The sequence below is a fragment of the Phallusia mammillata genome, chromosome 6 (genome assembly GCF_965637545.1).
Source record: "Phallusia mammillata chromosome 6, kaPhaMamm4.hap1.1, whole genome shotgun sequence".
NCBI lineage: Eukaryota > Metazoa > Chordata > Ascidiacea > Phlebobranchia > Ascidiidae > Phallusia > Phallusia mammillata.
In genome coordinates this window covers 13,508,458-13,536,284 of record NC_137257.1, presented here as the reverse complement: position 1 = coordinate 13,536,284, position 27,827 = coordinate 13,508,458, and the positions used below count along the sequence as shown (strand labels likewise).

At 46.8% G+C, this 27,827-nt stretch overlaps 1 protein-coding gene across 1 annotated transcript; it reads left to right on the top strand.

Annotated features, from left to right (window-relative positions):
* Window positions 1-18,381: 18,381 nt before the first annotated feature.
* On the top strand, window positions 18,382-20,780 carry LOC145232375 (uncharacterized). The gene has a single exon (XM_080096987.1). The coding sequence runs from the start codon at window positions 18,387-18,389 to the stop codon at window positions 20,778-20,780; it is 2,394 nt and encodes a 797-aa protein (XP_079953113.1). The 5' UTR covers window positions 18,382-18,386.
* The last annotated feature ends 7,047 nt before the right edge of the window (window positions 20,781-27,827 follow it).

Sequence of the window (27,827 nt, the reverse complement as noted above, 5' to 3'; positions counted from 1 at the left end):
CTGGCCCCAGCAAGTCGCGCCGGAGCCAATCCGGTAATTGCCGGGTGGCTACCACACCTATGTGCCTGCAATGCTTCGAATAAACTCAAAATGAACAGGTCTGCGCAATTGGAAAACACGCCACAATGTTACAGTAGCACTGCACAAAGTTAGTATCACATTGTTTTGGCCACTACTTTGCTCTAGTGGACATATCATGCGCGACACCGACTGACTGGGGATTTTTTCTTGCCATTTCACTCGTAAAAATAACCCGTGTCTTGAAATGAAGCATGTACGGGCTTCAGGTAGCCGCCTGTTACCTTATAACAGTATTCTATTTGAATAAGGTAAGATTTCACGATTTCAACACTTCGGTGTTACTTTTTTTCGACTTTAATTATTTCAAATCGGTTGCCTAACGCTGCGGACGGTTGGTTGGTAGGTTTTTTTTTTTTATTACCCATTAGAAGTGTTGCTGGGCCTTACACAAAGCCGTGGGGGCGCCAATGAGGCTCCCCGTGATCCAGAAGTTGAGCTGAAGCGCACAGCTGCAAGGGCTGATCGGCTAATTAGGTTCGGTAATTATGCCAGACCTGCTGGCCCCAGCAAGTCGCGCCGGAGCCAATCCGGTAATTGCCGGGTGGCTACCACACCTATGTGCCTGCAATGCTTCGAATAAACTCAAAATGAACAGGTCTGCGCAATTGGAAAACACGCCACAATGTTACAGTAGCACTGCACAAAGTTAGTATCACATTGTTTTGGCCACTACTTTGCTCTAGTGGACATATCATGCGCGACATCAACTGACTGGGGATGTTTTTCTTGCCATTTCACTCGTAAAAATATCCCGTGTCTTGAAATAAAGCATGTACGGTCTTCAGGTAGCCGCCTGTTACCTTATAACAGTATTCTATTTGAATAAGGTAAGATTTCACGATTTCAACACTTCGGTGTTACTTTTTTCGACTTTAATTATTTCAAATCGGTTCCCTAACGCTGCGGACGGTTGGTTGGTTGGTTTTTTTTTATTACCCATTAGAAGTGTTGCTGGGCCTCACACAAAGTCGTGGGGGCGCCAATGAGGCTCCCCGTGGTGCAGAAGTTGAGCTGAAGCGCACAGCTGCACGGACTGGTCGGCTAATTATGTTCGGTAATTATGCCAGACCTGCAGGCCCCAGCAAGTCGCGCCTGAGCCAACCCGGTAATTACCGGGTGGCTACCACACCTATGTGCTTGCAATGCTCCGGATAAACTCACCATGAACAGGTCTGCGCAAGTGGAAAACACGCCACAATGTTCTAGTAGCACTGCACAAAGTTAGTATCACATTGTTTTGGCCACTACTTTGCTCTAGTGGACATATCATGCGCGACACCGACTGACTGGGGATTTTTTCTTGCCATTTCACTCGTAAAAATAACCCGTGTCTTGAAATGAAGCATGTACGGGCTTCAGGTAGCCGCCTGTTACCTTATAACAGTATTCTATTTGAATAAGGTAAGATTTCACGATTTCAACACTTCGGTGTTACTTTTTTTCGACTTTAATTATTTCAAATCGGTTGCCTAACGCTGCGGACGGTTGGTTGGTAGGTTTGTTTTTTTATTACCCATTAGAAGTGTTGCTGGGCCTTACACAAAGCCGTGGGGGCGCCAATGAGGCTCCCCGTGATCCAGAAGTTGAGCTGAAGCGCACAGCTGCAAGGGCTGATCGGCTAATTATGTTCGGTAATTATGCCAGACCTGCTGGCCCCAGCAAGTCGCGCCGGAGCCAATCCGGTAATTGCCGGGTGGCTACCACACCTATGTGCCTGCAATGCTTCGAATAAACTCAAAATGAACAGGTCTGCGCAATTGGAAAACACGCCACAATGTTACAGTAGCACTGCACAAAGTTAGTATCACATTGTTTTGGCCACTACTTTGCTCTAGTGGACATATCATGCGCGACATCAACTGACTGGGGATGTTTTTCTTGCCATTTCACTCGTAAAAATATCCCGTGTCTTGAAATAAAGCATGTACGGTCTTCAGGTAGCCGCCTGTTACCTTATAACAGTATTCTATTTGAATAAGGTAAGATTTCACGATTTCAACACTTCGGTGTTACTTTTTTCGACTTTAATTATTTCAAATCGGTTCCCTAACGCTGCGGACGGTTGGTTGGTTGGTTTTTTTTTATTACCCATTAGAAGTGTTGCTGGGCCTCACACAAAGTCGTGGGGGCGCCAATGAGGCTCCCCGTGGTGCAGAAGTTGAGCTGAAGCGCACAGCTGCACGGACTGGTCGGCTAATTATGTTCGGTAATTATGCCAGACCTGCAGGCCCCAGCAAGTCGCGCCTGAGCCAACCCGGTAATTACCGGGTGGCTACCACACCTATGTGCTTGCAATGCTCCGGATAAAGTCACCATGAACAGGTCTGCGCAAGTGGAAAACACGCCACAATGTTCTAGTAGCACTGCACAAAGTTAGTATCACATTGTTTTGGCCACTACTTTGCTCTAGTGGACATATCATGCGCGACACCGACTGACTGGGGATTTTTTCTTGCCATTTCACTCGTAAAAATAACCCGTGTCTTGAAATGAAGCATGTACGGGCTTCAGGTAGCCGCCTGTTACCTTATAACAGTATTCTATTTGAATAAGGTAAGATTTCACGATCTCAACACTTCGGTGTTACTTTTTTTCGACTTTAATTATTTCAAATCGGTTGCCTAACGCTGCGGACGGTTGGTTGGTAGGTTTGTTTTTTTATTACCCATTAGAAGTGTTGCTGGGCCTTACACAAAGCCGTGGGGGCGCCAATGAGGCTCCCCGTGATCCAGAAGTTGAGCTGAAGCGCACAGCTGCAAGGGCTGATCGGCTAATTATGTTCGGTAATTATGCCAGACCTGCTGGCCCCAGCAAGTCGCGCCGGAGCCAATCCGGTAATTGCCGGGTGGCTACCACACCTATGTGCCTGCAATGCTTCGAATAAACTCAAAATGAACAGGTCTGCGCAATTGGAAAACACGCCACAATGTTACAGTAGCACTGCACAAAGTTAGTATCACATTGTTTTGGCCACTACTTTGCTCTAGTGGACATATCATGCGCGACACCGACTGACTGGGGATTTTTTCTTGCCATTTCACTCGTAAAAATAACCCGTGTCTTGAAATGAAGCATGTACGGGCTTCAGGTAGCCGCCTGTTACCTTATAACAGTATTCTATTTGAATAAGGTAAGATTTCACGATTTCAACACTTCGGTGTTACTTTTTTTCGACTTTAATTATTTCAAATCGGTTGCCTAACGCTGCGGACGGTTGGTTGGTAGGTTTGTTTTTTTATTACCCATTAGAAGTGTTGCTGGGCCTTACACAAAGCCGTGGGGGCGCCAATGAGGCTCCCCGTGATCCAGAAGTTGAGCTGAAGCGCACAGCTGCAAGGGCTGATCGGCTAATTAGGTTCGGTAATTATGCCAGACCTGCTGGCCCCAGCAAGTCGCGCCGGAGCCAATCCGGTAATTGCCGGGTGGCTACCACACCTATGTGCCTGCAATGCTTCGAATAAACTCAAAATGAACAGGTCTGCGCAATTGGAAAACACGCCACAATGTTACAGTAGCACTGCACAAAGTTAGTATCACATTGTTTTGGCCACTACTTTGCTCTAGTGGACATATCATGCGCGACATCAACTGACTGGGGATGTTTTTCTTGCCATTTCACTCGTAAAAATATCCCGTGTCTTGAAATAAAGCATGTACGGTCTTCAGGTAGCCGCCTGTTACCTTATAACAGTATTCTATTTGAATAAGGTAAGATTTCACGATTTCAACACTTCGGTGTTACTTTTTTCGACTTTAATTATTTCAAATCGGTTCCCTAACGCTGCGGACGGTTGGTTGGTTGGTTTTTTTTTATTACCCATTAGAAGTGTTGCTGGGCCTCACACAAAGTCGTGGGGGCGCCAATGAGGCTCCCCGTGGTGCAGAAGTTGAGCTGAAGCGCACAGCTGCACGGACTGGTCGGCTAATTATGTTCGGTAATTATGCCAGACCTGCAGGCCCCAGCAAGTCGCGCCTGAGCCAACCCGGTAATTACCGGGTGGCTACCACACCTATGTGCTTGCAATGCTCCGGATAAAGTCACCATGAACAGGTCTGCGCAAGTGGAAAACACGCCACAATGTTCTAGTAGCACTGCACAAAGTTAGTATCACATTGTTTTGGCCACTACTTTGCTCTAGTGGACATATCATGCGCGACACCGACTGACTGGGGATTTTTTCTTGCCATTTCACTCGTAAAAATAACCCGTGTCTTGAAATGAAGCATGTACGGGCTTCAGGTAGCCGCCTGTTACCTTATAACAGTATTCTATTTGAATAAGGTAAGATTTCACGATCTCAACACTTCGGTGTTACTTTTTTTCGACTTTAATTATTTCAAATCGGTTGCCTAACGCTGCGGACGGTTGGTTGGTAGGTTTGTTTTTTTATTACCCATTAGAAGTGTTGCTGGGCCTTACACAAAGCCGTGGGGGCGCCAATGAGGCTCCCCGTGATCCAGAAGTTGAGCTGAAGCGCACAGCTGCAAGGGCTGATCGGCTAATTATGTTCGGTAATTATGCCAGACCTGCTGGCCCCAGCAAGTCGCGCCGGAGCCAATCCGGTAATTGCCGGGTGGCTACCACACCTATGTGCCTGCAATGCTTCGAATAAACTCAAAATGAACAGGTCTGCGCAATTGGAAAACACGCCACAATGTTACAGTAGCACTGCACAAAGTTAGTATCACATTGTTTTGGCCACTACTTTGCTCTAGTGGACATATCATGCGCGACACCGACTGACTGGGGATTTTTTCTTGCCATTTCACTCGTAAAAATAACCCGTGTCTTGAAATGAAGCATGTACGGGCTTCAGGTAGCCGCCTGTTACCTTATAACAGTATTCTATTTGAATAAGGTAAGATTTCACGATTTCAACACTTCGGTGTTACTTTTTTTCGACTTTAATTATTTCAAATCGGTTGCCTAACGCTGCGGACGGTTGGTTGGTAGGTTTGTTTTTTTATTACCCATTAGAAGTGTTGCTGGGCCTTACACAAAGCCGTGGGGGCGCCAATGAGGCTCCCCGTGATCCAGAAGTTGAGCTGAAGCGCACAGCTGCAAGGGCTGATCGGCTAATTAGGTTCGGTAATTATGCCAGACCTGCTGGCCCCAGCAAGTCGCGCCGGAGCCAATCCGGTAATTACCGGGTGGCTACCACACCTATGTGCCTGCAATGCTTCGAATAAACTCAAAATGAACAGGTCTGCGCAATTGGAAAACACGCCACAATGTTACAGTAGCACTGCACAAAGTTAGTATCACATTGTTTTGGCCACTACTTTGCTCTAGTGGACATATCATGCGCGACATCAACTGACTGGGGATGTTTTTCTTGCCATTTCACTCGTAAAAATATCCCGTGTCTTGAAATAAAGCATGTACGGTCTTCAGGTAGCCGCCTGTTACCTTATAACAGTATTCTATTTGAATAAGGTAAGATTTCACGATTTCAACACTTCGGAGTTACACGAACTCTTTAAACTAGACAGTACAAACCAAACCGCACCCAAGAAAAGAAGGAACTCTAGTTCAGGAAAAAAAAGAAGAAAGAAGAAAAGCAAGAACAAGACAAGCTCGTCAGGAGAAGAAAGAAGAAACACTAACTAACAATGTTAAAAATAACTTCGTTAAATATTAACGGACTTGAAAATAAACTAAATAACCTTACTGACTTTTTAAATGCCGATGACTCGGAAATACTACTCTTACAAGAAATCCACTTAATAGACAAAAACCTTTTCACAAACTGGACTCGAAAAAACAATGTTGATTACTTTTTTAACTCAATTTGGCGACACGAAAACCAAAATACGTCTAAACATAAATTTGACGGTACTATGATCTTAATTAAAAAGAAATTTGTACAAAAACTGGGAACAGACATCAAACACGTAATATTGGTCAACCAAAAAATTCAAAAAATTACGTTTACACTTCATGAGAACACCTACAACATAATAAATTTATACCTCCCCTCGGGTACTCAAAATGCACACGCTAGATGCAAATTAATTACGACCATAGCTGACTCAATAAATAACAACGCTAACCTTATAATCGCAGGCGACTTTAACTTTCTTGAAAGCCCATTGGACACCTTAACAAACCAAATCAGAAAAGACATCGATTATAGAACCTGGACGCAAACCATCAGCCAAATCGGCCTTATAGATTGCTTCCGTCACTTGCACCCTGCAAAAAAAGTATTTACTCGTGTCACTTCCCATTGCTCAACTCGACTTGACCGTTTTTACATCAATATCCCACTGCTACATCAATTAAAACTCGCTAATCACACACACATACACTTTTCGGACCACAGTTTTGTACCTTTTATCACGCTAAACCATAACAAACAAAAACGATGGGCAAAACCGTCCTGGAAATTGAACTTATCGCTACTCAAAAACGCGGAATATAACTCCTTAGTTAAGGACATAATCTCTGATTTAGAAAATGAAAAAGACTCCTACCAGTCAGTTTTTGACTGGTGGGAGACTCTTAAAAAGAAAATCAGAAAGAAATCAATTTCATTTGCAATAAATTTAAAACAAATCGAGAAACAAGAAATCCAAAACACGCAAACACAATTCGAAGATCTAATGGCTAAAATGAACCCGAACGACTTAGACGCGAACCTCAAACTCCTGGATCTACAAAAGAAGTTAAAAATACACACAGAAAAAAGTCTCTACGGCGCAAAAATTCGTGCCCGAATAAAAGACAACTGTGACGAAGAAAGACCTAATAAATCTTTCTTTAGCACAGAAGCGACAAAACAAGAAAGCACTAGCATTAGATCACTAAAAATTAATGACAATTTGGAAACCAATGCAGAACAAATTGTAAAAGAAGTGCACCTCTTTTACAAAAACCTCTGGCAAATTAAGAACGATACTAACAATTCCGCGCAAAATCACTTCTTATCCCAAATTGAAACCTACCCCCCACAACCAATAGACTCCCCTATAACCCTTGACGAATTAGAAGTTTCCTTAAACCTCATGAACAAAAATTCCTCACCCGGTAACGACGGTCTCCCGATCGAATTTTACCAACACTTTTGGCAACCACTGAAAGAAAATATAATTGAACTAGTCTACAACATTTATATGGCCAAAGAACTACCGCCATCGCTCAAAAACGCCCACGTCAAACTAATACCTAAAAAACACGATAAAACCCTACTCAAAAACTGGAGACCTATTTCACTGCTAAATGCAGACTATAAATTAATTAGTAAAACCGTTGCGCGCAGACTGCAGCTCGAACTCAACACCAAAATTGCACCAGAACAAAAATGCGGCCTCGATAAAAGATTCATTCAACACATCCTTTATAACATTAAAAGCTCAATCGAATACTCACATAACCGCAAAACTCCATTAGCTCTCATGCTCGTCGACATTGAAAAGGCATTCGATACAGTAGACCACAACTTTATTCACAAGGTATTGAAAGCATTAAATGTTAACGAATATACACGGAACTGGGTACACATTTTGTACAAAAACATAGACAGCACAATTGACGTTAACGGTATACAGACAAAGAAAATACACATCAACAGAGGCGTACGCCAAGGTTGTGGCCTCTCGATGTTGCTTTACGTGGCCGTGTGTCATACACTAATTAAAGCTGTAAATAACAACGATAATATTAACGGTCTAAAATTTGGAAAAATTGAAACTAAAATACAGCAATATGCGGACGACTCGACGTTCCTAATAACGAACAAACAATCAATTGCGGAAACCTTCAAACTACTAAATTTATACCAGAAAGCCTCGGGCCAAAAAATCAACCAAGATAAAACTGAAATACTCGCTATTTCAGAAAATCTACGCAACGAACTTCACTTCATCTACCCGGACTACGTAAAACCCACCGTGAAAATACTAGGAATAAAGTGCAACGCCAAATCTTTTTCGGCACATGATAACTGGAACCCCATTTTACAGCACGCAAAACGCATATCAGCTATTTTCGCTCCTAGAAAACTATCGCATATCGGCAAAATTGCAATTATCAACACGCTAATTCTCCCCAAGATGCTCTTCATTGCAAGAGTAGTAGAACCGACCCCAACCTACTTAAAAGATCTAAATTACATCCTATACCAATTTTTCTGGTTCCCCAGGAAAATGGAACTAACAGCGCGAAAGAAACTAATATCCTCAAAACCCAAAGGCGGACTTAATTTTCCCGACATCGAAACTAAAATACAAGCCCTATATTTAGAAAAACTGCGAGATCTAATTAATGCTGACAACATTTCGGAAGTCTGGCAGCGCTGGGCCATTTATAACTTAGGAACAAAAATCAAACCAATTAAACCGTCACTATTTGATAACACGAAACCAAACGCGTGGAAACCTAACCGAAATTGGAAAAAAATCTACGAAACTTATCAAACTTTAATGGAAATAAATAACGAATTCAATTGGCAAAAATCCAAATTAAGACACTTCTATTACGAACTAATAAAAAAGAAAGAAATTGATAGCACTCCAAACTTCCTCACCGACTTTAGCTGGAAGAAGGCCTTATTCCTCCAAACGGGGATGAGGCCCCTTTTCAGCAACGGCGAGCGTCAAATTGCTCATTTAACAATACACAAATCCTTCAAATGGGGCGATTTTTATCGATCCAAAAACTCATTTCATTTAAAAAACAAAGACGTAAGAATCACTCGATGTAAATTGTGTAAAAACAAAAACGACAACGTAGAGCACCTGCTTTCAAACTGCCCGGTACACAACCAAATCGCAAATAATCTTGACCACATTTTATTTAATAATTTGCAAATTCGTCTCCCAAGCGACCCAAACCTTATGCAATATAACTTCTACAACCTAGAAACCCCAATCTGGCTAATAAAAATATACTCAATCTGGCGAGTTAAAATTATTAAAGAAAAAGAGAATCTCGACCTTCGCAACGAATATGTCAAAAACTCATTTCTCTTTGCGAGGCGAATTTCCACCAAAATCTACGCAACGTTTAAATCGCAACTTGAAGTGTTAGCTCATAAATTTGGAAACGACTACATTGAAACGAAATTTGGCTTGGATCTAGATAAATTAGGAATAAACACCGCCACGTAAAGCTCAACATACTGGTTTAATGAATTATTATGTATTACGCACAGTGCATTGTTTTGTGCTTATCGTATTATATATATTGTATTACTCTCACTTACGCTAAAAACGTCACTCAGTTAACTCGCAACCTTTTTTATGTTCAAAACTATGTTTATTATTGCGTAGTGCAATAAATCCCATAAAAACTAACGAGAAGACTTTAAGTTTAACATTTACCGTTCTGTTATCTTTACATCCCTCTTTAAAAGTTAAATTTTCTTTTTTCGACTTTAATTATTTCAAATCGGTTCCCTAACGCTGCGGACGGTTGGTTGGTAGGTTTGTTTTTTTATTACCCATTAGAAGTGTTGCTGGGCCTTACACAAAGCCGTGGGGGCGCCAATGAGGCTCCCCGTGATCCAGAAGTTGAGCTGAAGCGCACAGCTGCAAGGGCTGATCGGCTAATTAGGTTCGGTAATTATGCCAGACCTGCTGGCCCCAGCAAGTCGCGCCGGAGCCAATCCGGTAATTACCGGGTGGCTACCACACCTATGTGCCTGCAATGCTTCGAATAAACTCAAAATGAACAGGTCTGCGCAATTGGAAAACACGCCACAATGTTACAGTAGCACTGCACAAAGTTAGTATCACATTGTTTTGGCCACTACTTTGCTCTAGTGGACATATCATGCGCGACATCAACTGACTGGGGATGTTTTTCTTGCCATTTCACTCGTAAAAATATCCCGTGTCTTGAAATAAAGCATGTACGGTCTCCAGGTAGCCGCCTGTTACCTTATAACAGTATTCTATTTGAATAAGGTAAGATTTCACGATTTCAACACTTCGGTGTTACTTTTTTCGACTTTAATTATTTCAAATCGGTTCCCTAACGCTGCGGACGGTTGGTTGGTTGGGTTTTTTTTTTATTACCCATTAGAAGTGTTGCTGGGCCTCACACAAAGTCGTGGGGGCGCCAATGAGGCTCCCCGTGGTGCAGAAGTTGAGCTGAAGCGCACAGCTGCACGGACTGGTCGGCTAATTATGTTCGGTAATTATGCCAGACCTGCAGCCCCAGCAAGTCGCGCCTGAGCCAACCCGGTAATTACCGGGTGGCTACCACACCTATGTGCTTGCAATGCTCCGGATAAAGTCACCATGAACAGGTCTGCGCAAGTGGAAAACACGCCACAATGTTCTAGTAGCACTGCACAAAGTTAGTATCACATTGTTTTGGCCACTACTTTGCTCTAGTGGACATATCATGCGCGACACCGACTGACTGGGGATTTTTTCTTGCCATTTCACTCGTAAAAATAACCCGTGTCTTGAAATGAAGCATGTACGGGCTTCAGGTAGCCGCCTGTTACCTTATAACAGTATTCTATTTGAAAAGGTAAGATTTCACGATTTCAACACTTCGGTGTTACTTTTTTTCGACTTTAATTATTTCAAATCGGTTGCCTAACGCTGCGGACGGTTGGTTGGTAGGTTTGTTTTTTTATTACCCATTAGAAGTGTTGCTGGGCCTTACACAAAGCCGTGGGGGCGGCAATGAGGCTCCCCGTGATCCAGAAGTTGAGCTGAAGCGCACAGCTGCAAGGGCTGATCGGCTAATTATGTTCGGTAATTATGCCAGACCTGCTGGCCCCAGCAAGTCGCGCCGGAGCCAATCCGGTAATTACCGGGTGGCTACCACACCTATGTGCCTGCAATGCTTCGAATAAACTCAAAATGAACAGGTCTGCGCAATTGGAAAACACGCCACAATGTTACAGTAGCACTGCACAAAGTTAGTATCACATTGTTTTGGCCACTACTTTGCTCTAGTGGACATATCATGCGCGACACCGACTGACTGGGGATTTTTTCTTGCCATTTCACTCGTAAAAATAACCCGTGTCTTGAAATGAAGCATGTACGGGCTTCAGGTAGCCGCCTGTTACCTTATAACAGTATTCTATTTGAATAAGGTAAGATTTCACGATTTCAACACTTCGGTGTTACTTTTTTCGACTTTAATTATTTCAAATCGGTTGCCTAACGCTGCGGACGGTTGGTTGGTAGGTTTGTTTTTTTATTACCCATTAGAAGTGTTGCTGGGCCTTACACAAAGCCGTGGGGGCGCCAATGAGGCTCCCCGTGATCCAGAAGTTGAGCTGAAGCGCACAGCTGCAAGGGCTGATCGGCTAATTAGGTTCGGTAATTATGCCAGACCTGCTGGCCCCAGCAAGTCGCGCCGGAGCCAATCCGGTAATTACCGGGTGGCTACCACACCTATGTGCCTGCAATGCTTCGAATAAACTCAAAATGAACAGGTCTGCGCAATTGGAAAACACGCCACAATGTTACAGTAGCACTGCACAAAGTTAGTATCACATTGTTTTGGCCACTACTTTGCTCTAGTGGACATATCATGCGCGACATCAACTGACTGGGGATGTTTTTCTTGCCATTTCACTCGTAAAAATATCCCGTGTCTTGAAATAAAGCATGTACGGTCTTCAGGTAGCCGCCTGTTACCTTATAACAGTATTCTATTTGAATAAGGTAAGATTTCACGATTTCAACACTTCGGTGTTACTTTTTTCGACTTTAATTATTTCAAATCGGTTCCCTAACGCTGCGGACGGTTGGTTGGTTGGTTTTTTTTTTTATTACCCATTAGAAGTGTTGCTGGGCCTCACACAAAGTCGTGGGGGCGCCAATGAGGCTCCCCGTGGTGCAGAAGTTGAGCTGAAGCGCACAGCTTCACGGACTGGTCGGCTAATTATGTTCGGTAATTATGCCAGACCTGCAGGCCCCAGCAAGTCGCGCCTGAGCCAACCCGGTAATTACCGGGTGGCTACCACACCTATGTGCTTGCAATGCTCCGGATAAAGTCACCATGAACAGGTCTGCGCAAGTGGAAAACACGCCACAATGTTCTAGTAGCACTGCACAAAGTTAGTATCACATTGTTTTGGCCACTACTTTGCTCTAGTGGACATATCATGCGCGACACCGACTGACTGGGGATTTTTTCTTGCCATTTCACTCGTAAAAATAACCCGTGTCTTGAAATGAAGCATGTACGGGCTTCAGGTAGCCGCCTGTTACCTTATAACAGTATTCTATTTGCATCAGGTAAGCATCGAGATCGCGCTCGTTGCCCCTTGTTGACTCGAGGCAAACAGCAAACTAAGCCAATAGGTTTGTACGCGGACCTTGCCCGAGGTTGGAAGCAACTTAGGTTGGCTCACCACGAACGTTAGTTGGCTCCGAAAGTTGGCTCCGATTAAGTTGGCTCCGGATCGTTACTACCACCCCGTACCCACTCCCTTCCCCCATCCCCTTCCCACAGCCGCCCGTTGGGCCCTTTTTGGGGCCACCAACACTAGGGGCGTTGAGAGAATCGGCTGTCCCCTTTCACCTATCTTCCCCGCGTGGCGCACCACAAAGGGAAGCCCTTTCCCAAAAATCTACCCCATCGACTTGCGCGCCCTAGTGGACGTAAGTCGATCTTCCCCCACCTCCTCCCTCGCTGGCCATCTGCAGGAGGGAGTTCCCCCAACCCGACTGAACTAGACCCATTGCTCCCGGCCCTTCTCAGGGCCCCTGCTGGGACAAGGACTAGCCAGTTATTAATCCGACGTAAACGCTTCAGTCGTTACGGTCGGGTAACTTTCGACCTTCTACGTCACAGGTCGAGTTTCACCCGTGACGTCATGACGGCTCCAACAACTTCCACGCCGTGGAACAAAGTGGTTAACCGCGGTATTCCGCGCCGGGCCTCGCCGGTTTTCAACCGGGAGACCGAGGTCCTGGCCAAGCTGCCGGAAAAAAAAGAAATCCCGGCATTATATTTACCAAATGCTGGCCAAAATCCAGTATCCCATCCGGGATCTGGAAGGTATAGTTGAGCGCCGAGGCGGCCTCACTGACTTCACGTGCAGAACGCGTGAAGGTGCGAAAAGGCTTGTTGACAAGATGAAACGGCTGAGTGCCGTCGAGTTCGTCCGACTCTATGACCAAGAGTGGACGAAGGTGATTGTAAGAGAGATTCCTCCGCGGCACCCCGTGGAGGAGATCCGCCATTACCTTGCGAGTAGGCATGGTACTGTGAAAAAGGCCGAGAAATTGAAGGACCGTTGGGGCCTTCAAGACGGACAACGGTCGTTTGAAATCAAAACGACCGAACTCAAGCTAAAGCCGATTGGGCCGAAAATTCGAATCGGAGGTTTAGCCTTTCAGGTTGAATATGATAATCAACCGCCGCAATGCTATGTGTGCCGACAATTTGGACACATGCGGGATACCTGTGAGCTCTTTCGCTCACAGGACGAGAACTTCCCGACACTAAAGAAAGTGTCGGGTAAAGAAACCAATGAGACAGAGGGCGGCACTTTGGAAGTGCCAACCTCGCCGATTGCCGAGTCAGGGGGCGAAGCCTTGGGCCCGCCCGCCTCGCAAACGCGTGAACAAGAGGACGCTACCTCGGGTCCGCCCGCCTCAGTTTCTCCAGACTCTGAGAAAGGCGCCCCGGGAGAGCTCGACTCATCGCCTCGAGACCTGCATATCGTAACCTCGAGTGCACCAACATCTACCTGCGGGGACGCAGAGAGCGGCACCTCGAGTCGGCTACCCCCACCCTCGCGGGACGTCAACAACAGTGAGATGGACCTTCAGTATCCGGAGGGCGGCACCTTGGGTGCCCCCGACCAGGAAAAACTTCAGAATCCGGAGGACCGTCCGACTCAGCTCTGCGGGAACCAGAGGGCGGCACCTTGGGTGCCCCCGACATGGAAGGAACTCAGTATCCGGAGGACGGCACCTCGGGTGCGTCCGACAAAGGAACCCTTCAGTATCCGGAGGGCGGTACTTTGGGTACCCCCGACAAAGGAACCCTTCAGTATCCGGAGGGCGGCACCTCGGGTGCCCCCGGTGAGCCCGCCACCCCACGTGGTGTTCCAGAGGGTCTCACCTCGGGTGAGCCCGCCACAACTACCACTCCCAGAAACTATTCATCCTTGGCGGAGCGCGCTAGAAAGGAAGGAGTTTCCCCCGAGGAGTACCACCAAAAACTACTAAGGTTAGGTAAAGACATTGTAGCAAAACGCCAACTCTCTTCATCCTCTTCGTCGGAGAAGAGTGTTAAACGCCGCCGTACCCCCGCACCAGGGCAGACAATTTTCCTCTGCACCTGCGGCGAAGATATTTTATTCAAACCCGAAAGGTTTGAAACTTTTTGTCAAGGATGCGCCGGATATATCCGGCGCTGTAGAGAATGTAACGCGATTAACTGTTTAGAAGAAAGTTTTTGCGTATCTTGTAACAAGTGCGGTGCAGATGTCACACCCAATGACCCTGTATTCCCTAATATAACACTGTAAGGTCGTCGAACCTTTTCTTCTCTTTTGTTACCGGTAAATAGAGTGCGTTTTCCCCGCCATTTTTCTGAAAACTCCTGCATCAATTGATGTGTTTTTTTTGGAGTGTTTTCCTAGATGTTTTATCATCACCGAACACGTTGGGTTCCGTTGCTATTAAAGCAGAGCCCCAACGCAACCAGATACCGGTCTAACCTTTGTGTTAATGCCCTTAGAATGTCCGTTTGTAAAAACCCTAGTGGTAGTCTTTATTTGTCGTGCTTATCTCTACCATAACCGCCTTTTTGTTGTCTCGCCTCTGAGTGGTCAACGCGGTGACCAATCACACACGTCTCAACAGCCCTATGCTGTATACCTTAGTAGTGTGCTTATATATGTAGTTGGTTTTGTGTCATGTTTAGGGCAATCCCTAAGGATCGCCTCATTTGCATAACGTCGAGTTTCCCCTTGTTTTTGTTTTATTGGGTTCAAAGCCCCAACGAAAACCTTGCAGTGCTTTGTTAATCTTCCTGCCTTTTGTTTCCCTAGAGCTACTTACATTTATGTAAATTAGTCCAGTTTCTTTGATATTTGGTGCTCTTACGTGCTATGGTGCTATGCGTGCTGGGTACCAAGCCTCTGATTGGTCGCCTATGGGCCAATGATAGAGAGCTTGGAACCTACTATGTACTTGCTTGTAATAAATCGCCATTTTTTTTTTTTTTTTTTTTCTTTGTCATGATCGAGACGCGGGCCAATGCACATCCGCCATGGCGGGGAGTAAAAGCCCGCGTGCTCTTCCTCTGTTCTCAGTGACCGTTTGTTTTGCTGCTTTTTTCGCGACATCAGGTCTTCATGACATCGTTTCGTGTTTGGTCGAGAGTGATCCAATCAGGGTTCCTTTTTGTCTCGCCTTTTTTCTAGCGTCATTGTGTCTTTTACACTTTCGACATTTTCAACCCTTTGTGGTAGCGTCCTTCGTTTTGTCTTTCCTCGCATTGTTTCCTTGTATTATTTTATTTTCACACCTATAGGGTGTGAACGCTCGTTTGTTGGCGTGACAATAAACCCAAGATGCCCCTTTTTTCGACTTTAATTATTTCAAATCGGTTCCCTAACGCTGCGGACGGTTGGTTGGTTGGTTTTTTTTTATTACCCATTAGAAGTGTTGCTGGGCCTCACACAAAGTCGTGGGGGCGCCAATGAGGCTCCCCGTGGTGCAGAAGTTGAGCTGAAGCGCACAGCTGCACGGACTGGTCGGCTAATTATGTTCGGTAATTATGCCAGACCTGCAGGCCCCAGCAAGTCGCGCCTGAGCCAACCCGGTAATTACCGGGTGGCTACCACACCTATGTGCTTGCAATGCTCCGGATAAACTCACCATGAACAGGTCTGCGCAAGTGGAAAACACGCCACAATGTTCTAGTAGCACTGCACAAAGTTAGTATCACATTGTTTTGGCCACTACTTTGCTCTAGTGGACATATCATGCGCGACACCGACTGACTGGGGATTTTTTCTTGCCATTTCACTCGTAAAAATAACCCGTGTCTTGAAATGAAGCATGTACGGGCTTCAGGTAGCCGCCTGTTACCTTATAACAGTATTCTATTTGAATAAGGTAAGATTTCACGATTTCAACACTTCGGTGTTACTTTTTTTCGACTTTAATTATTTCAAATCGGTTGCCTAACGCTGCGGACGGTTGGTTGGTAGGTTTGTTTTTTTATTACCCATTAGAAGTGTTGCTGGGCCTCACACAAAGTCGTGGGGGCGCCAATGAGGCTCCCCGTGATCCAGAAGTTGAGCTGAAGCGCACAGCTGCAAGGGCTGATCGGCTAATTATGTTCGGTAATTATGCCAGACCTGCTGGCCCCAGCAAGTCGCGCCGGAGCCAATCCGGTAATTGCCGGGTGGCTACCACACCTATGTGCCTGCAATGCTTCGAATAAACTCAAAATGAACAGGTCTGCGCAATTGGAAAACACGCCACAATGTTACAGTAGCACTGCACAAAGTTAGTATCACATTGTTTTGGCCACTACTTTGCTCTAGTGGACATATCATGCGCGACATCAACTGACTGGGGATGTTTTTCTTGCCATTTCACTCGTAAAAATATCCCGTGTCTTGAAATAAAGCATGTACGGTCTTCAGGTAGCCGCCTGTTACCTTATAACAGTATTCTATTTGAATAAGGTAAGATTTCACGATTTCAACACTTCGGTGTTACTTTTTTCGACTTTAATTATTTCAAATCGGTTCCCTAACGCTGCGGACGGTTGGTTGGTTGGTTTTTTTTTATTACCCATTAGAAGTGTTGCTGGGCCTCACACAAAGTCGTGGGGGCGCCAATGAGGCTCCCCGTGGTGCAGAAGTTGAGCTGAAGCGCACAGCTGCACGGACTGGTCGGCTAATTATGTTCGGTAATTATGCCAGACCTGCAGGCCCCAGCAAGTCGCGCCTGAGCCAACCCGGTAATTACCGGGTGGCTACCACACCTATGTGCTTGCAATGCTCCGGATAAAGTCACCATGAACAGGTCTGCGCAAGTGGAAAACACGCCACAATGTTCTAGTAGCACTGCACAAAGTTAGTATCACATTGTTTTGGCCACTACTTTGCTCTAGTGGACATATCATGCGCGACACCGACTGACTGGGGATTTTTTCTTGCCATTTCACTCGTAAAAATAACCCGTGTCTTGAAATGAAGCATGTACGGGCTTCAGGTAGCCGCCTGTTACCTTATAACAGTATTCTATTTGAATAAGGTAGGATTTCACGATCTCAACACTTCGGTGTTACTTTTTTTCGACTTTAATTATTTCAAATCGGTTGCCTAACGCTGCGGACGGTTGGTTGGTAGGTTTGTTTTTTTATTACCCATTAGAAGTGTTGCTGGGCCTTACACAAAGCCGTGGGGGCGCCAATGAGGCTCCCCGTGATCCAGAAGTTGAGCTGAAGCGCACAGCTGCAAGGGCTGATCGGCTAATTATGTTCGGTAATTATGCCAGACCTGCTGGCCCCAGCAAGTCGCGCCGGAGCCAATCCGGTAATTGCCGGGTGGCTACCACACCTATGTGCCTGCAATGCTTCGAATAAACTCAAAATGAACAGGTCTGCGCAATTGGAAAACACGCCACAATGTTACAGTAGCACTGCACAAAGTTAGTATCACATTGTTTTGGCCACTACTTTGCTCTAGTGGACATATCATGCGCGACACCGACTGACTGGGGATTTTTTCTTGCTATTTCACTCGTAAAAATAACCCGTGTCTTGAAATGAAGCATGTACGGGCTTCAGGTAGCCGCCTGTTACCTTATAACAGTATTCTATTTGAATAAGGTAAGATTTCACGATTTCAACACTTCGGTGTTACTTTTTTTCGACTTTAATTATTTCAAATCGGTTGCCTAACGCTGCGGACGGTTGGTTGGTAGGTTTGTTTTTTTATTACCCATTAGAAGTGTTGCTGGGCCTTACACAAAGCCGTGGGGGCGCCAATGAGGCTCCCCGTGATCCAGAAGTTGAGCTGAAGCGCACAGCTGCAAGGGCTGGTCGGCTAATTAGGTTCGGTAATTATGCCAGACCTGCTGGCCCCAGCAAGTCGCGCCGGAGCCAATCCGGTAATTACCGGGTGGCTACCACACCTATGTGCCTGCAATGCTTCGAATAAACTCAAAATGAACAGGTCTGCGCAATTGGAAAACACGCCACAATGTTACAGTAGCACTGCACAAAGTTAGTATCACATTGTTTTGGCCACTACTTTGCTCTAGTGGACATATCATGCGCGACACCGACTGACTGGGGATTTTTTCTTGCCATTTCACTCGTAAAAATAACCCGTGTCTTGAAATGAAGCATGTACGGGCTTCAGGTAGCCGCCTGTTACCTTATAACAGTATTCTATGTGAATAAGGTAAGCATCAGTATTATATTGATTGCCCCTTATCCGTGCCATCAGCAAGTTAAGTCAATAGATTTACACGTGGAACTGGCGCGAATAGAAGTCATTTCGGCTCCCTGTGCGTTTACCCCATCTACTGTTTCCACCCCTGTTAGGCCTAACGTTTGTGCGGACTTCTATTGCCGTCGCAAACGTTCTTACCCGAACTACCCCGTGTGTTCACCACAAAGGGTAGTTGACTCCCCACCTGCTACCCCGGCCACCTCGTGCGTCACCTTGTGGACACGAGGCCTGTGCCCCCCCAAGCCTGCCCCCGAGCGCGACCCCAGCCCGGTAAGGCAGAGCCCAAACCTTCGACACCAGCACCCACGACACCCCGGCCCGCTTTCTCCACCCACCCCCATCCCAGACCGACGAACGTCCGGGGCTCCCAGCCCTTTTCAGGGCTCTTGCGTGGAAAGGACCAGTCGGTCACCCAGCGTGCAGGGCGCCGGCCCAACTGCTGATACGTCGTCACAGCAAGTCGAAGTCGATTTCGACCTAGTGACGTCACGGTCGAACCTTCCTGCTGCAAGGTCGACCTTTGAAGGAGAATTAACGTCGAAACTCACCGTTCCGCTTGAACGAGTTTCGACCATGGCCAAGGCGTGGAATGTCGTTGCAAGCCGCAACCTTCCACCTTTCAGTCGGGAGACTGAAGTACTAGCCAAGCTTCCTGCCCGGAAGACTCGACAGTTCATTTATGAACTGTTGAAAAAGGTCAACTTTCCGGCGCAGGAGCTCGAAGGCATCGTCGAGCGCCGTGGAGGGCTCACGGACTTCACGTGCCGCACCAAGGAGGGTGCGCGCACGCTGCAAAGGAAACTCGGGTCGCACCCCAACGTGGAGTATGCAAAACTCTACGACTCGGAGTGGACCCGGGTTTGGGTGAAGGAGGTTCCACCCAGGTACTCCAACGAGGAAATCCGTGCATACATCGAACGTAAGCACGGAGAGGTCAAGAAGCACGAGAAGGTCAAGGATCGTTGGGGCCTGTACGATGGCAAACGAACCTTCGACACAAAAACGGTTGACCTCAAGGAAAGCCCAATTGGTCCGAAAATCAGACTGGGTGGTTTGGCCTTTGTCATTGAATATGACAACCAACCACCGCAGTGCTTCGTATGTCGCCAGTTTGGGCACATGCGTGACGAGTGCGAGGCACTCAAAAGCCGGGAAAACACCCCCGAAAACTCGGTAGAGGAAGCGGTCGAGGGCCCGCCTCTACCTTCGGCTACCTCCACCCCGGTGCGGGCGGAGAAGAACGACGGTTTTCAGGTGGTCCAGGGGCACCGAAACCGAAAGAAAAGCGGCAACGCGAATGCCAACCCCCTGAAGTCCAGTGCCACCGAGACAGGCACCCTGGTTGCACAGGCACTGGAGCCTCTAACAACAGAGGCCAACAAGGAACTTCAGCATCCGGAGGGCGGCACCTCGGGTGCCCCCGACAATGGGAAATTTCAGTATCCGGAGGACGGCACCTCGGGTGCCTCCGACAATGGGAAACTTCAGAATCCGGAGGGCGTCACCTCGGGTGACCCCGACAAAGGAAAGGATCTTCAGTATCCGGAGGGCGACACCTCGGGTGCCCCCGACAAAGGAAAGGATCTTCAGTATCCGGAGGGCGGCACCTCGGGTGCCCCCGCCCCTCCTGGCCCAAGGCCACAACGAAACCCGCCGCGGAAACCAAAGAAGAGCGCGGGAGGCACTTCGGGTGCCGCAGCCAAGAAACCCGGGGCGACAAAGAAGCAAACCCCGCGGAAATCTGGGCCCACACCTGATCCTGAGGGTGGTACCTCGGGTGCCCCCGACCCTACGGGCGGGAAAACAGGGCCCAGTTCCCCGCCAACACAGGATCCGGACTTGGATTTACTGGACAAAGATTTGGATTTATTGGCCCACCCGGCTGAAGACAAAGAAGTGGATTTATTGGCCGACCCGGCCGAAGAGAAGGAAATCCAACTGAAAGAGGGAATCCTCGAAGACCTTTTGGAAGCTGCAAGAGACCTCTCTGACTCCAGCGGAGAGGACAAGGTACCGGTACTTAATAAGCGTGATAGGTCGTCGTCGAACTCTGGCGATGACCGAAAGCGGGCCTGTTTTGAAAATTTTCACAATATCGTTTCGTGTGAGTGCGGGCAGGACACGCTTCTATCTAAAGAGGGAGAAGCCATAACTTGCCCGGGTTGTAAAAAGTGCTACATTAAATGCTCGTGTGGCCATGCTCATCCGTTAGGGGATGGGCAAGGTAGCCAATGCTCTGAGTGTAAAACGTTTTTCCCCATGCACGCTCTTAACTATACCGTTTAGGGACTAGAAGCGTTTTTTTTTGATACACCGTTGTAACACGCCAATATCAATAGTCATGGCGAATTTCCTAAAAATAGCCACATTCAACGTCGGGGGGATGGCCGATCCAGCTAAGCGATCCGCTGTATTGTCATCCCTCCGGTCGTTAGACGCCCACATCATTCTCCTCCAGGAGACGCATAGTTCTCCTGTGACGGAGGGTGGGTGGTGCGTCGAATGGGAGCCGAATAAAGCGATTTTTTGGTCTTCTCTTTCGGGGGCCCGATCGGAGAACGGAGTCGGGATCTTGCTAAAGCATAACGCCCTTAGCTTTGTTTCTCACTCTGGGGATGGGAACGGTAGAATTTTGGCTGCCGACATTAGACTTTACCATTCAATCATACACGTCGTAAACGTGTATGCCCCTAACCGTACCGAAAGCACTCCCTTAAGGAATGCTTTCTTCGACTCCCTTTATACCTACACCTACTCGAGGCATCCCACTCTCTTGGCCGGTGATTTCAACGGTGTGCAGGACCCGATACTTGAGCGTTTCCCCCCCTTACGTGGTAGTAACGAAAAGTTGTCAGGTCTTATCGCCCTTGTTGAGAACCTCCAGTTGTCGGATTCCTTCCGAAAGCTGTACGGCAACCGTATTTTTTACACACGTAGACAACATAACACTCAATCACGTCTAGACAGATTTTACATTTCACCTCATGTGCACCCCATTTCGGAATTTGGCACACAAAATTCACTTTCAGACCACGACATCATAACACTACAGATTCGGACAGAGCCTCAGCCCCCTAGGGGGAAGGGGATCTGGAAGAATAACACTAGCACTTACACAACAGACGCCTTCCAGGAGGAACTTGAACGCAGGTGGGCCTTGTGGCGAACGCTACAGGTCCCCTGCTTCAAGGATAAATTCTCTTGGTGGCTCGACATGAAACACCGCATTAAATTAATGAACATAGCACACTCACAACAGAACAGACAACAGGCAAACACGGAAGCCAAACAGCTTGAGGAAAGGGTTACGGCTATTTGGGGGCAATTGGCAAGGGACCCTACCCTCCTCCCCGAATACCTCTCTTTAAAACGCCTTTCGGCCAACACCCAGCGACAATCTGCTCGCGCCAAAATTTTAAAATCCCAAGCTTCCTGTTTTGACCGCGGTGATCGGGGTACCAAGGAGTTCTTTCAGCGTTTCACTGAACATAGATCTAATACTGGTATTGTTAAACTGTGTGATGATTCCGGTCGCCACACGGAAAACACTAACGAGATGCTTAACATCGCCCACACCTTTTACAGTAAACTTTACACGAAACGCCCTACATGTACAGCAGCTCAGCAACACTTCCTGCAACACGTCACCCCTAAACTTGACTCGAATGATGATACACTAGGTAAGCCCATAACGGCTGAGGAAGTGCTGAACACAATTATGCAAATGTCGTTGGGGAAATCCCCTGGACCCGATGGCGTCAGCGTCGAGTTCTACCGCTCGTGCTGGCGTATCATTGGCCAGGATTTAACTGACGTCATTAATACGATACACTCGTCGGGAACCGTCCCGGACGAGATGAAACGTGGCACAGTTACTCTAATCCATAAGAAAAACGACACAACACTGCTGAAGAACTACCGCCCGATCTCGTTGCTTAACACTGACCTTAAAATCTACACCAAGATTCTGGCAAATCGCATGCGCGCGCTCCTGGACAAGGTCTTGCACCCCCAACAATTTGCTGCGCCCGCCCGTCGAATTGCCGACGCCACTGTTTTGCTGAGAGATCTCTATTGTGATGCGATAGAGCGGGGCACAGATGCTTTCATTATTTCGCTCGACTTCGAGAAGGCTTTTGATTCAGTTGACCATGAATGGCTTTATTCGGTTATGACTAAAATGTGTTTCCCTGAACACTTTGTAAAACTAGTTCAGTCACTTAACACAAACGCGCAGTCGAATGTTCTAGTTAATGGACACCAAAGCCCGCTGTTCACTGTGGGTAGAGGAGTGAGGCAAGGGGACCCCCTGAGTCTCTTCCTCTACCTAATCGCCGCAACCCCTTTCTCACTAGCCCTTACGGCAGACACAAGCGTCCGTGGCATCGACGTACCTGGGAGACACGTGATCAAGTGCCCCAGTTACGCCGATGACACAACCCTCACCCTGACGCATCCCTACTCTGTTACACGTGCATTCCAGCATCTCGAACTCCTTTACTCGGCCTCTGGACTAGCACTTAATGTGTCGAAATCCAAAGGCCTCTTTACCAAGCCAAATCCCCCATTGGCTTCTTTACCACCTCTTGAGTGGACGTCATCCCACATCAGTCTCTTGGGGACCGTTATCGGCAATGCCGGTAGCGTAACCGAGAGCTGGCGTGCCCACTATCGCACATTCCGTTCCTCTATGACTTACCACACTCGGTACATACTCACCTGGAATGCCAAATCATTAATCTCTAAATCCAAACTTTTACCCCTACTCACTTACCAGGCCTCGACATACCCTATCCCCCACTCCCTTAGGCGAAGGGTGAATAGCGCGTGCGAGGTGTTTATGACGAACAACACGAAACTGATCATACCCATTGACACTCTGGCACTCCCTTTTGACAGAGGAGGCTACAACGTGGCGAACTGTCCACTTTACTGCGATCTTTTCTTTATGCAGCCTATATTTTCCTACTGTAGACATAGATTGAACGACACCCCAACCTCCCCCGGTATGGCCATGGTCGAGTATAACATCGGACTACAGCTCTCCCACCGGTTTGATCTGCGCTTGCGCAACAACCATCCCCATGCTGTTAGTCCTTCACCTTTCTATAGTAAAACCCTATCTCTTATTGAAAAATATAATTTAACCTTTGACCAACTCGTCCGTGGATCCATCCGTACCCTTTATCGGTTAATAACCTGTTCCCAAACGAATATCCCTGGCGCGGGCGGCTCTCAAGCGTCCCACGACCGTCGCTGGGGCAATGTTCACCACCCTATCCTCACCAACGCAATGAAGTCGTTCAACTACAGAACTATTTGGGATGTACTACCCGTATCCTCCAAATTTTTTCAATTTTCTCTTGACCCAACCACGTTGTGCCAATTCTGTGGGAGGAGCCCAGAGACCTCCACTCACATTTTCACCTCGTGTCCCGTACTCTCCCCGGTACGGGACTACATACAACGCCTTACAAACCGTATTACACACACTGACACCACGCTCTGCGGAGACATGATCATAAAACTTATCATTCCACCCAACATTGAAATATTTACAGAGCACCTAGTATACATCTTTACACTCACTCGGCACCACATCTGGAAAGCCAGAAACCGCATAAAATACGAAGACAGAAAAATTTTACCTCATCACATAATTTCTACCATTAAAAAAGCTATTGCACATCGACTTGCAGTCGAAAACAATAGGGTTGACACAACACATAAGGATATTATTCAAGACCTCAGGGATTTGACGGTGTAGCAGACTAACGCTTCTAGGGACGTCTCCGGTTGTCACATAAAAATCCGATCTCAACCAACCGTAGGAACTAATTTGCATAAATTCCAATTTCGACGACCTGCTTAATTTTGTTTCGCCATTTTGTTTGTTTCTCACGCACAGCCAAATTTTTTACACTAATTCTTTTTTTCCGTTACTGTATTGCCTTTTTTTCTATTCACCCTGCAAGACAACCGAGAGCGTCATAGATTAACATCAAACATCCCCAGTTACTTCTTTTTCATTGACCCTGTTTTGAAAAATTTTGTTTCCATTTACCGTATTTATTTGCTGCAGGCCCGCAGCGCTTCCACCGGGTACTTGAACAGTGCGCATATATGCACGCCACAAACGACTAGTGGCGAAACCATGGTGACTTGTGCGCCATGCGTATTATTCAATTAGGCAGCGGTGTCCGGACCGCGTCGAAACGATTTTCGCTTTCGAGAAACCCCGATATGGAGTTCTCAGTTTCATAAAATACGATACTTTTGCATGAATTTGCTTTCTACTTCTCTCTTTTCGCATCCTCCCAGGGTCAAGCATATCCACCAATTGTGGGGAGCGACGACCCTGACTTTGTATTTTCCATTTCTTAACAGTATAGTTTCTTTTGTTTCCCCCTCCCGATAATTCCCACGAGTAAAAGCCCACAATTTTGAACCGTTGCCCACTACCATTGAATAGTCTAGTGGTAACGGCGTAAGTCCCGTAATAAACAGATCACGGGTTCTAATCCTGATCTTCCCCCAAAAATTAATGTTTGAGATCGGTAGTGTATGCAATGCTCCTTTCTACCTTCCCTCTTCGCCCTTCTCCCAGGGTCAATGCATACCCGTCGTCGCCGGGGAGCGAAGACCCTGTCTTTTTGCCTTACAATTCTCAACCGTTTTTGTTTTCTTGCGTGCTTCACGTGACCCTTGTTTGTTTCGCTCTCTATTTTCTCGTGCGTGTCTCTTGTACTACGATTTTATGTCGCGTACCGGTGACGTCATTTTTTTTTTGTTTTTTATATTCGTGCGTGCGTGTTTTATTTTTCGCTATTCGTACTACGATTTCTATGTCGGGTACTCGTGACGTCTTTACCTTTTTCTTTTCACTTCGCGCCGCTTCTCGCAGGGCCCAAGCATATCCGCCAAGGCGGGGAGTAATGGCCCTGGCTTTCTTCTTCTCTTATTGACCAACCCCGAGGGGTAACGGCACCGCGTTGTCAGGCGTGACGTGCCCGAAATTCATCGGCCTGATGATTTCGTTGTTTGCTTTTATTATCGCATTGAGTTTTTCGTATCGCTTCGTTTATTGGCGTTACAATAAACAAAAGATGCCACTTCGGTGTTACTTTTTTCGACTTTAATTATTTCAAATCGGTTCCCTAACGCTGCGGACGGTTGGTTGGTTGGGTTTTTTTTTTATTACCCATTAGAAGTGTTGCTGGGCCTCACACAAAGTCGTGGGGGCGCCAATGAGGCTCCCCGTGGTGCAGAAGTTGAGCTGAAGCGCACAGCTGCACGGACTGGTCGGCTAATTATGTTCGGTAATTATGCCAGACCTGCAGGCCCCAGCAAGTCGCGCCTGAGCCAACCCGGTAATTACCGGGTGGCTACCACACCTATGTGCTTGCAATGCTCCGGATAAAGTCACCATGAACAGGTCTGCGCAAGTGGAAAACACGCCACAATGTTCTAGTAGCACTGCACAAAGTTAGTATCACATTGTTTTGGCCACTACTTTGCTCTAGTGGACATATCATGCGCGACACCGACTGACTGGGGATTTTTTCTTGCCATTTCACTCGTAAAAATAACCCGTGTCTTGAAATGAAGCATGTACGGGCTTCAGGTAGCCGCCTGTTACCTTATAACAGTATTCTATTTGAAAAGGTAAGATTTCACGATTTCAACACTTCGGTGTTACTTTTTTTCGACTTTAATTATTTCAAATCGGTTGCCTAACGCTGCGGACGGTTGGTTGGTAGGTTTGTTTTTTTATTACCCATTAGAAGTGTTGCTGGGCCTTACACAAAGCCGTGGGGGCGGCAATGAGGCTCCCCGTGATCCAGAAGTTGAGCTGAAGCGCACAGCTGCAAGGGCTGATCGGCTAATTATGTTCGGTAATTATGCCAGACCTGCTGGCCCCAGCAAGTCGCGCCGGAGCCAATCCGGTAATTACCGGGTGGCTACCACACCTATGTGCCTGCAATGCTTCGAATAAACTCAAAATGAACAGGTCTGCGCAATTGGAAAACACGCCACAATGTTACAGTAGCACTGCACAAAGTTAGTATCACATTGTTTTGGCCACTACTTTGCTCTAGTGGACATATCATGCGCGACACCGACTGACTGGGGATTTTTTCTTGCCATTTCACTCGTAAAAATAACCCGTGTCTTGAAATGAAGCATGTACGGGCTTCAGGTAGCCGCCTGTTACCTTATAACAGTATTCTATTTGAATAAGGTAAGATTTCACGATTTCAACACTTCGGTGTTACTTTTTTTCGACTTTAATTATTTCAAATCGGTTGCCTAACGCTGCGGACGGTTGGTTGGTAGGTTTGTTTTTTTATAACCCATTAGAAGTGTTGCTGGGCCTTACACAAAGCCGTGGGGGCGCCAATGAGGCTCCCCGTGATCCAGAAGTTGAGCTGAAGCGCACAGCTGCAAGGGCTGATCGTCTAATTAGGTTCGGTAATTATGCCAGACCTGCTGGCCCCAGCAAGTCGCGCCGGAGCCAATCCGGTAATTACCGGGTGGCTACCACACCTATGTGCCTGCAATGCTTCGAATAAACTCAAAATGAACAGGTCTGCGCAATTGGAAAACACGCCACAATGTTACAGTAGCACTGCACAAAGTTAGTATCACATTGTTTTGGCCACTACTTTGCTCTAGTGGACATATCATGCGCGACATCAACTGACTGGGGATGTTTTTCTTGCCATTTCACTCGTAAAAATATCCCGTGTCTTGAAATAAAGCATGTACGGTCTTCAGGTAGCCGCCTGTTACCTTATAACAGTATTCTATTTGAATAAGGTAAGATTTCACGATTTCAACACTTCGGTGTTACTTTTTTCGACTTTAATTATTTCAAATCGGTTCCCTAACGCTGCGGACGGTTGGTTGGTTGGTTTTTTTTTTATTACCCATTAGAAGTGTTGCTGGGCCTCACACAAAGTCGTGGGGGCGCCAATGAGGCTCCCCGTGGTGCAGAAGTTGAGCTGAAGCGCACAGCTTCACGGACTGGTCGGCTAATTATGTTCGGTAATTATGCCAGACCTGCAGGCCCCAGCAAGTCGCGCCTGAGCCAACCCGGTAATTACCGGGTGGCTACCACACCTATGTGCTTGCAATGCTCCGGATAAAGTCACCATGAACAGGTCTGCGCAAGTGGAAAACACGCCACAATGTTCTAGTAGCACTGCACAAAGTTAGTATCACATTGTTTTGGCCACTACTTTGCTCTAGTGGACATATCATGCGCGACACCGACTGACTGGGGATTTTTTCTTGCCATTTCACTCGTAAAAATAACCCGTGTCTTGAAAT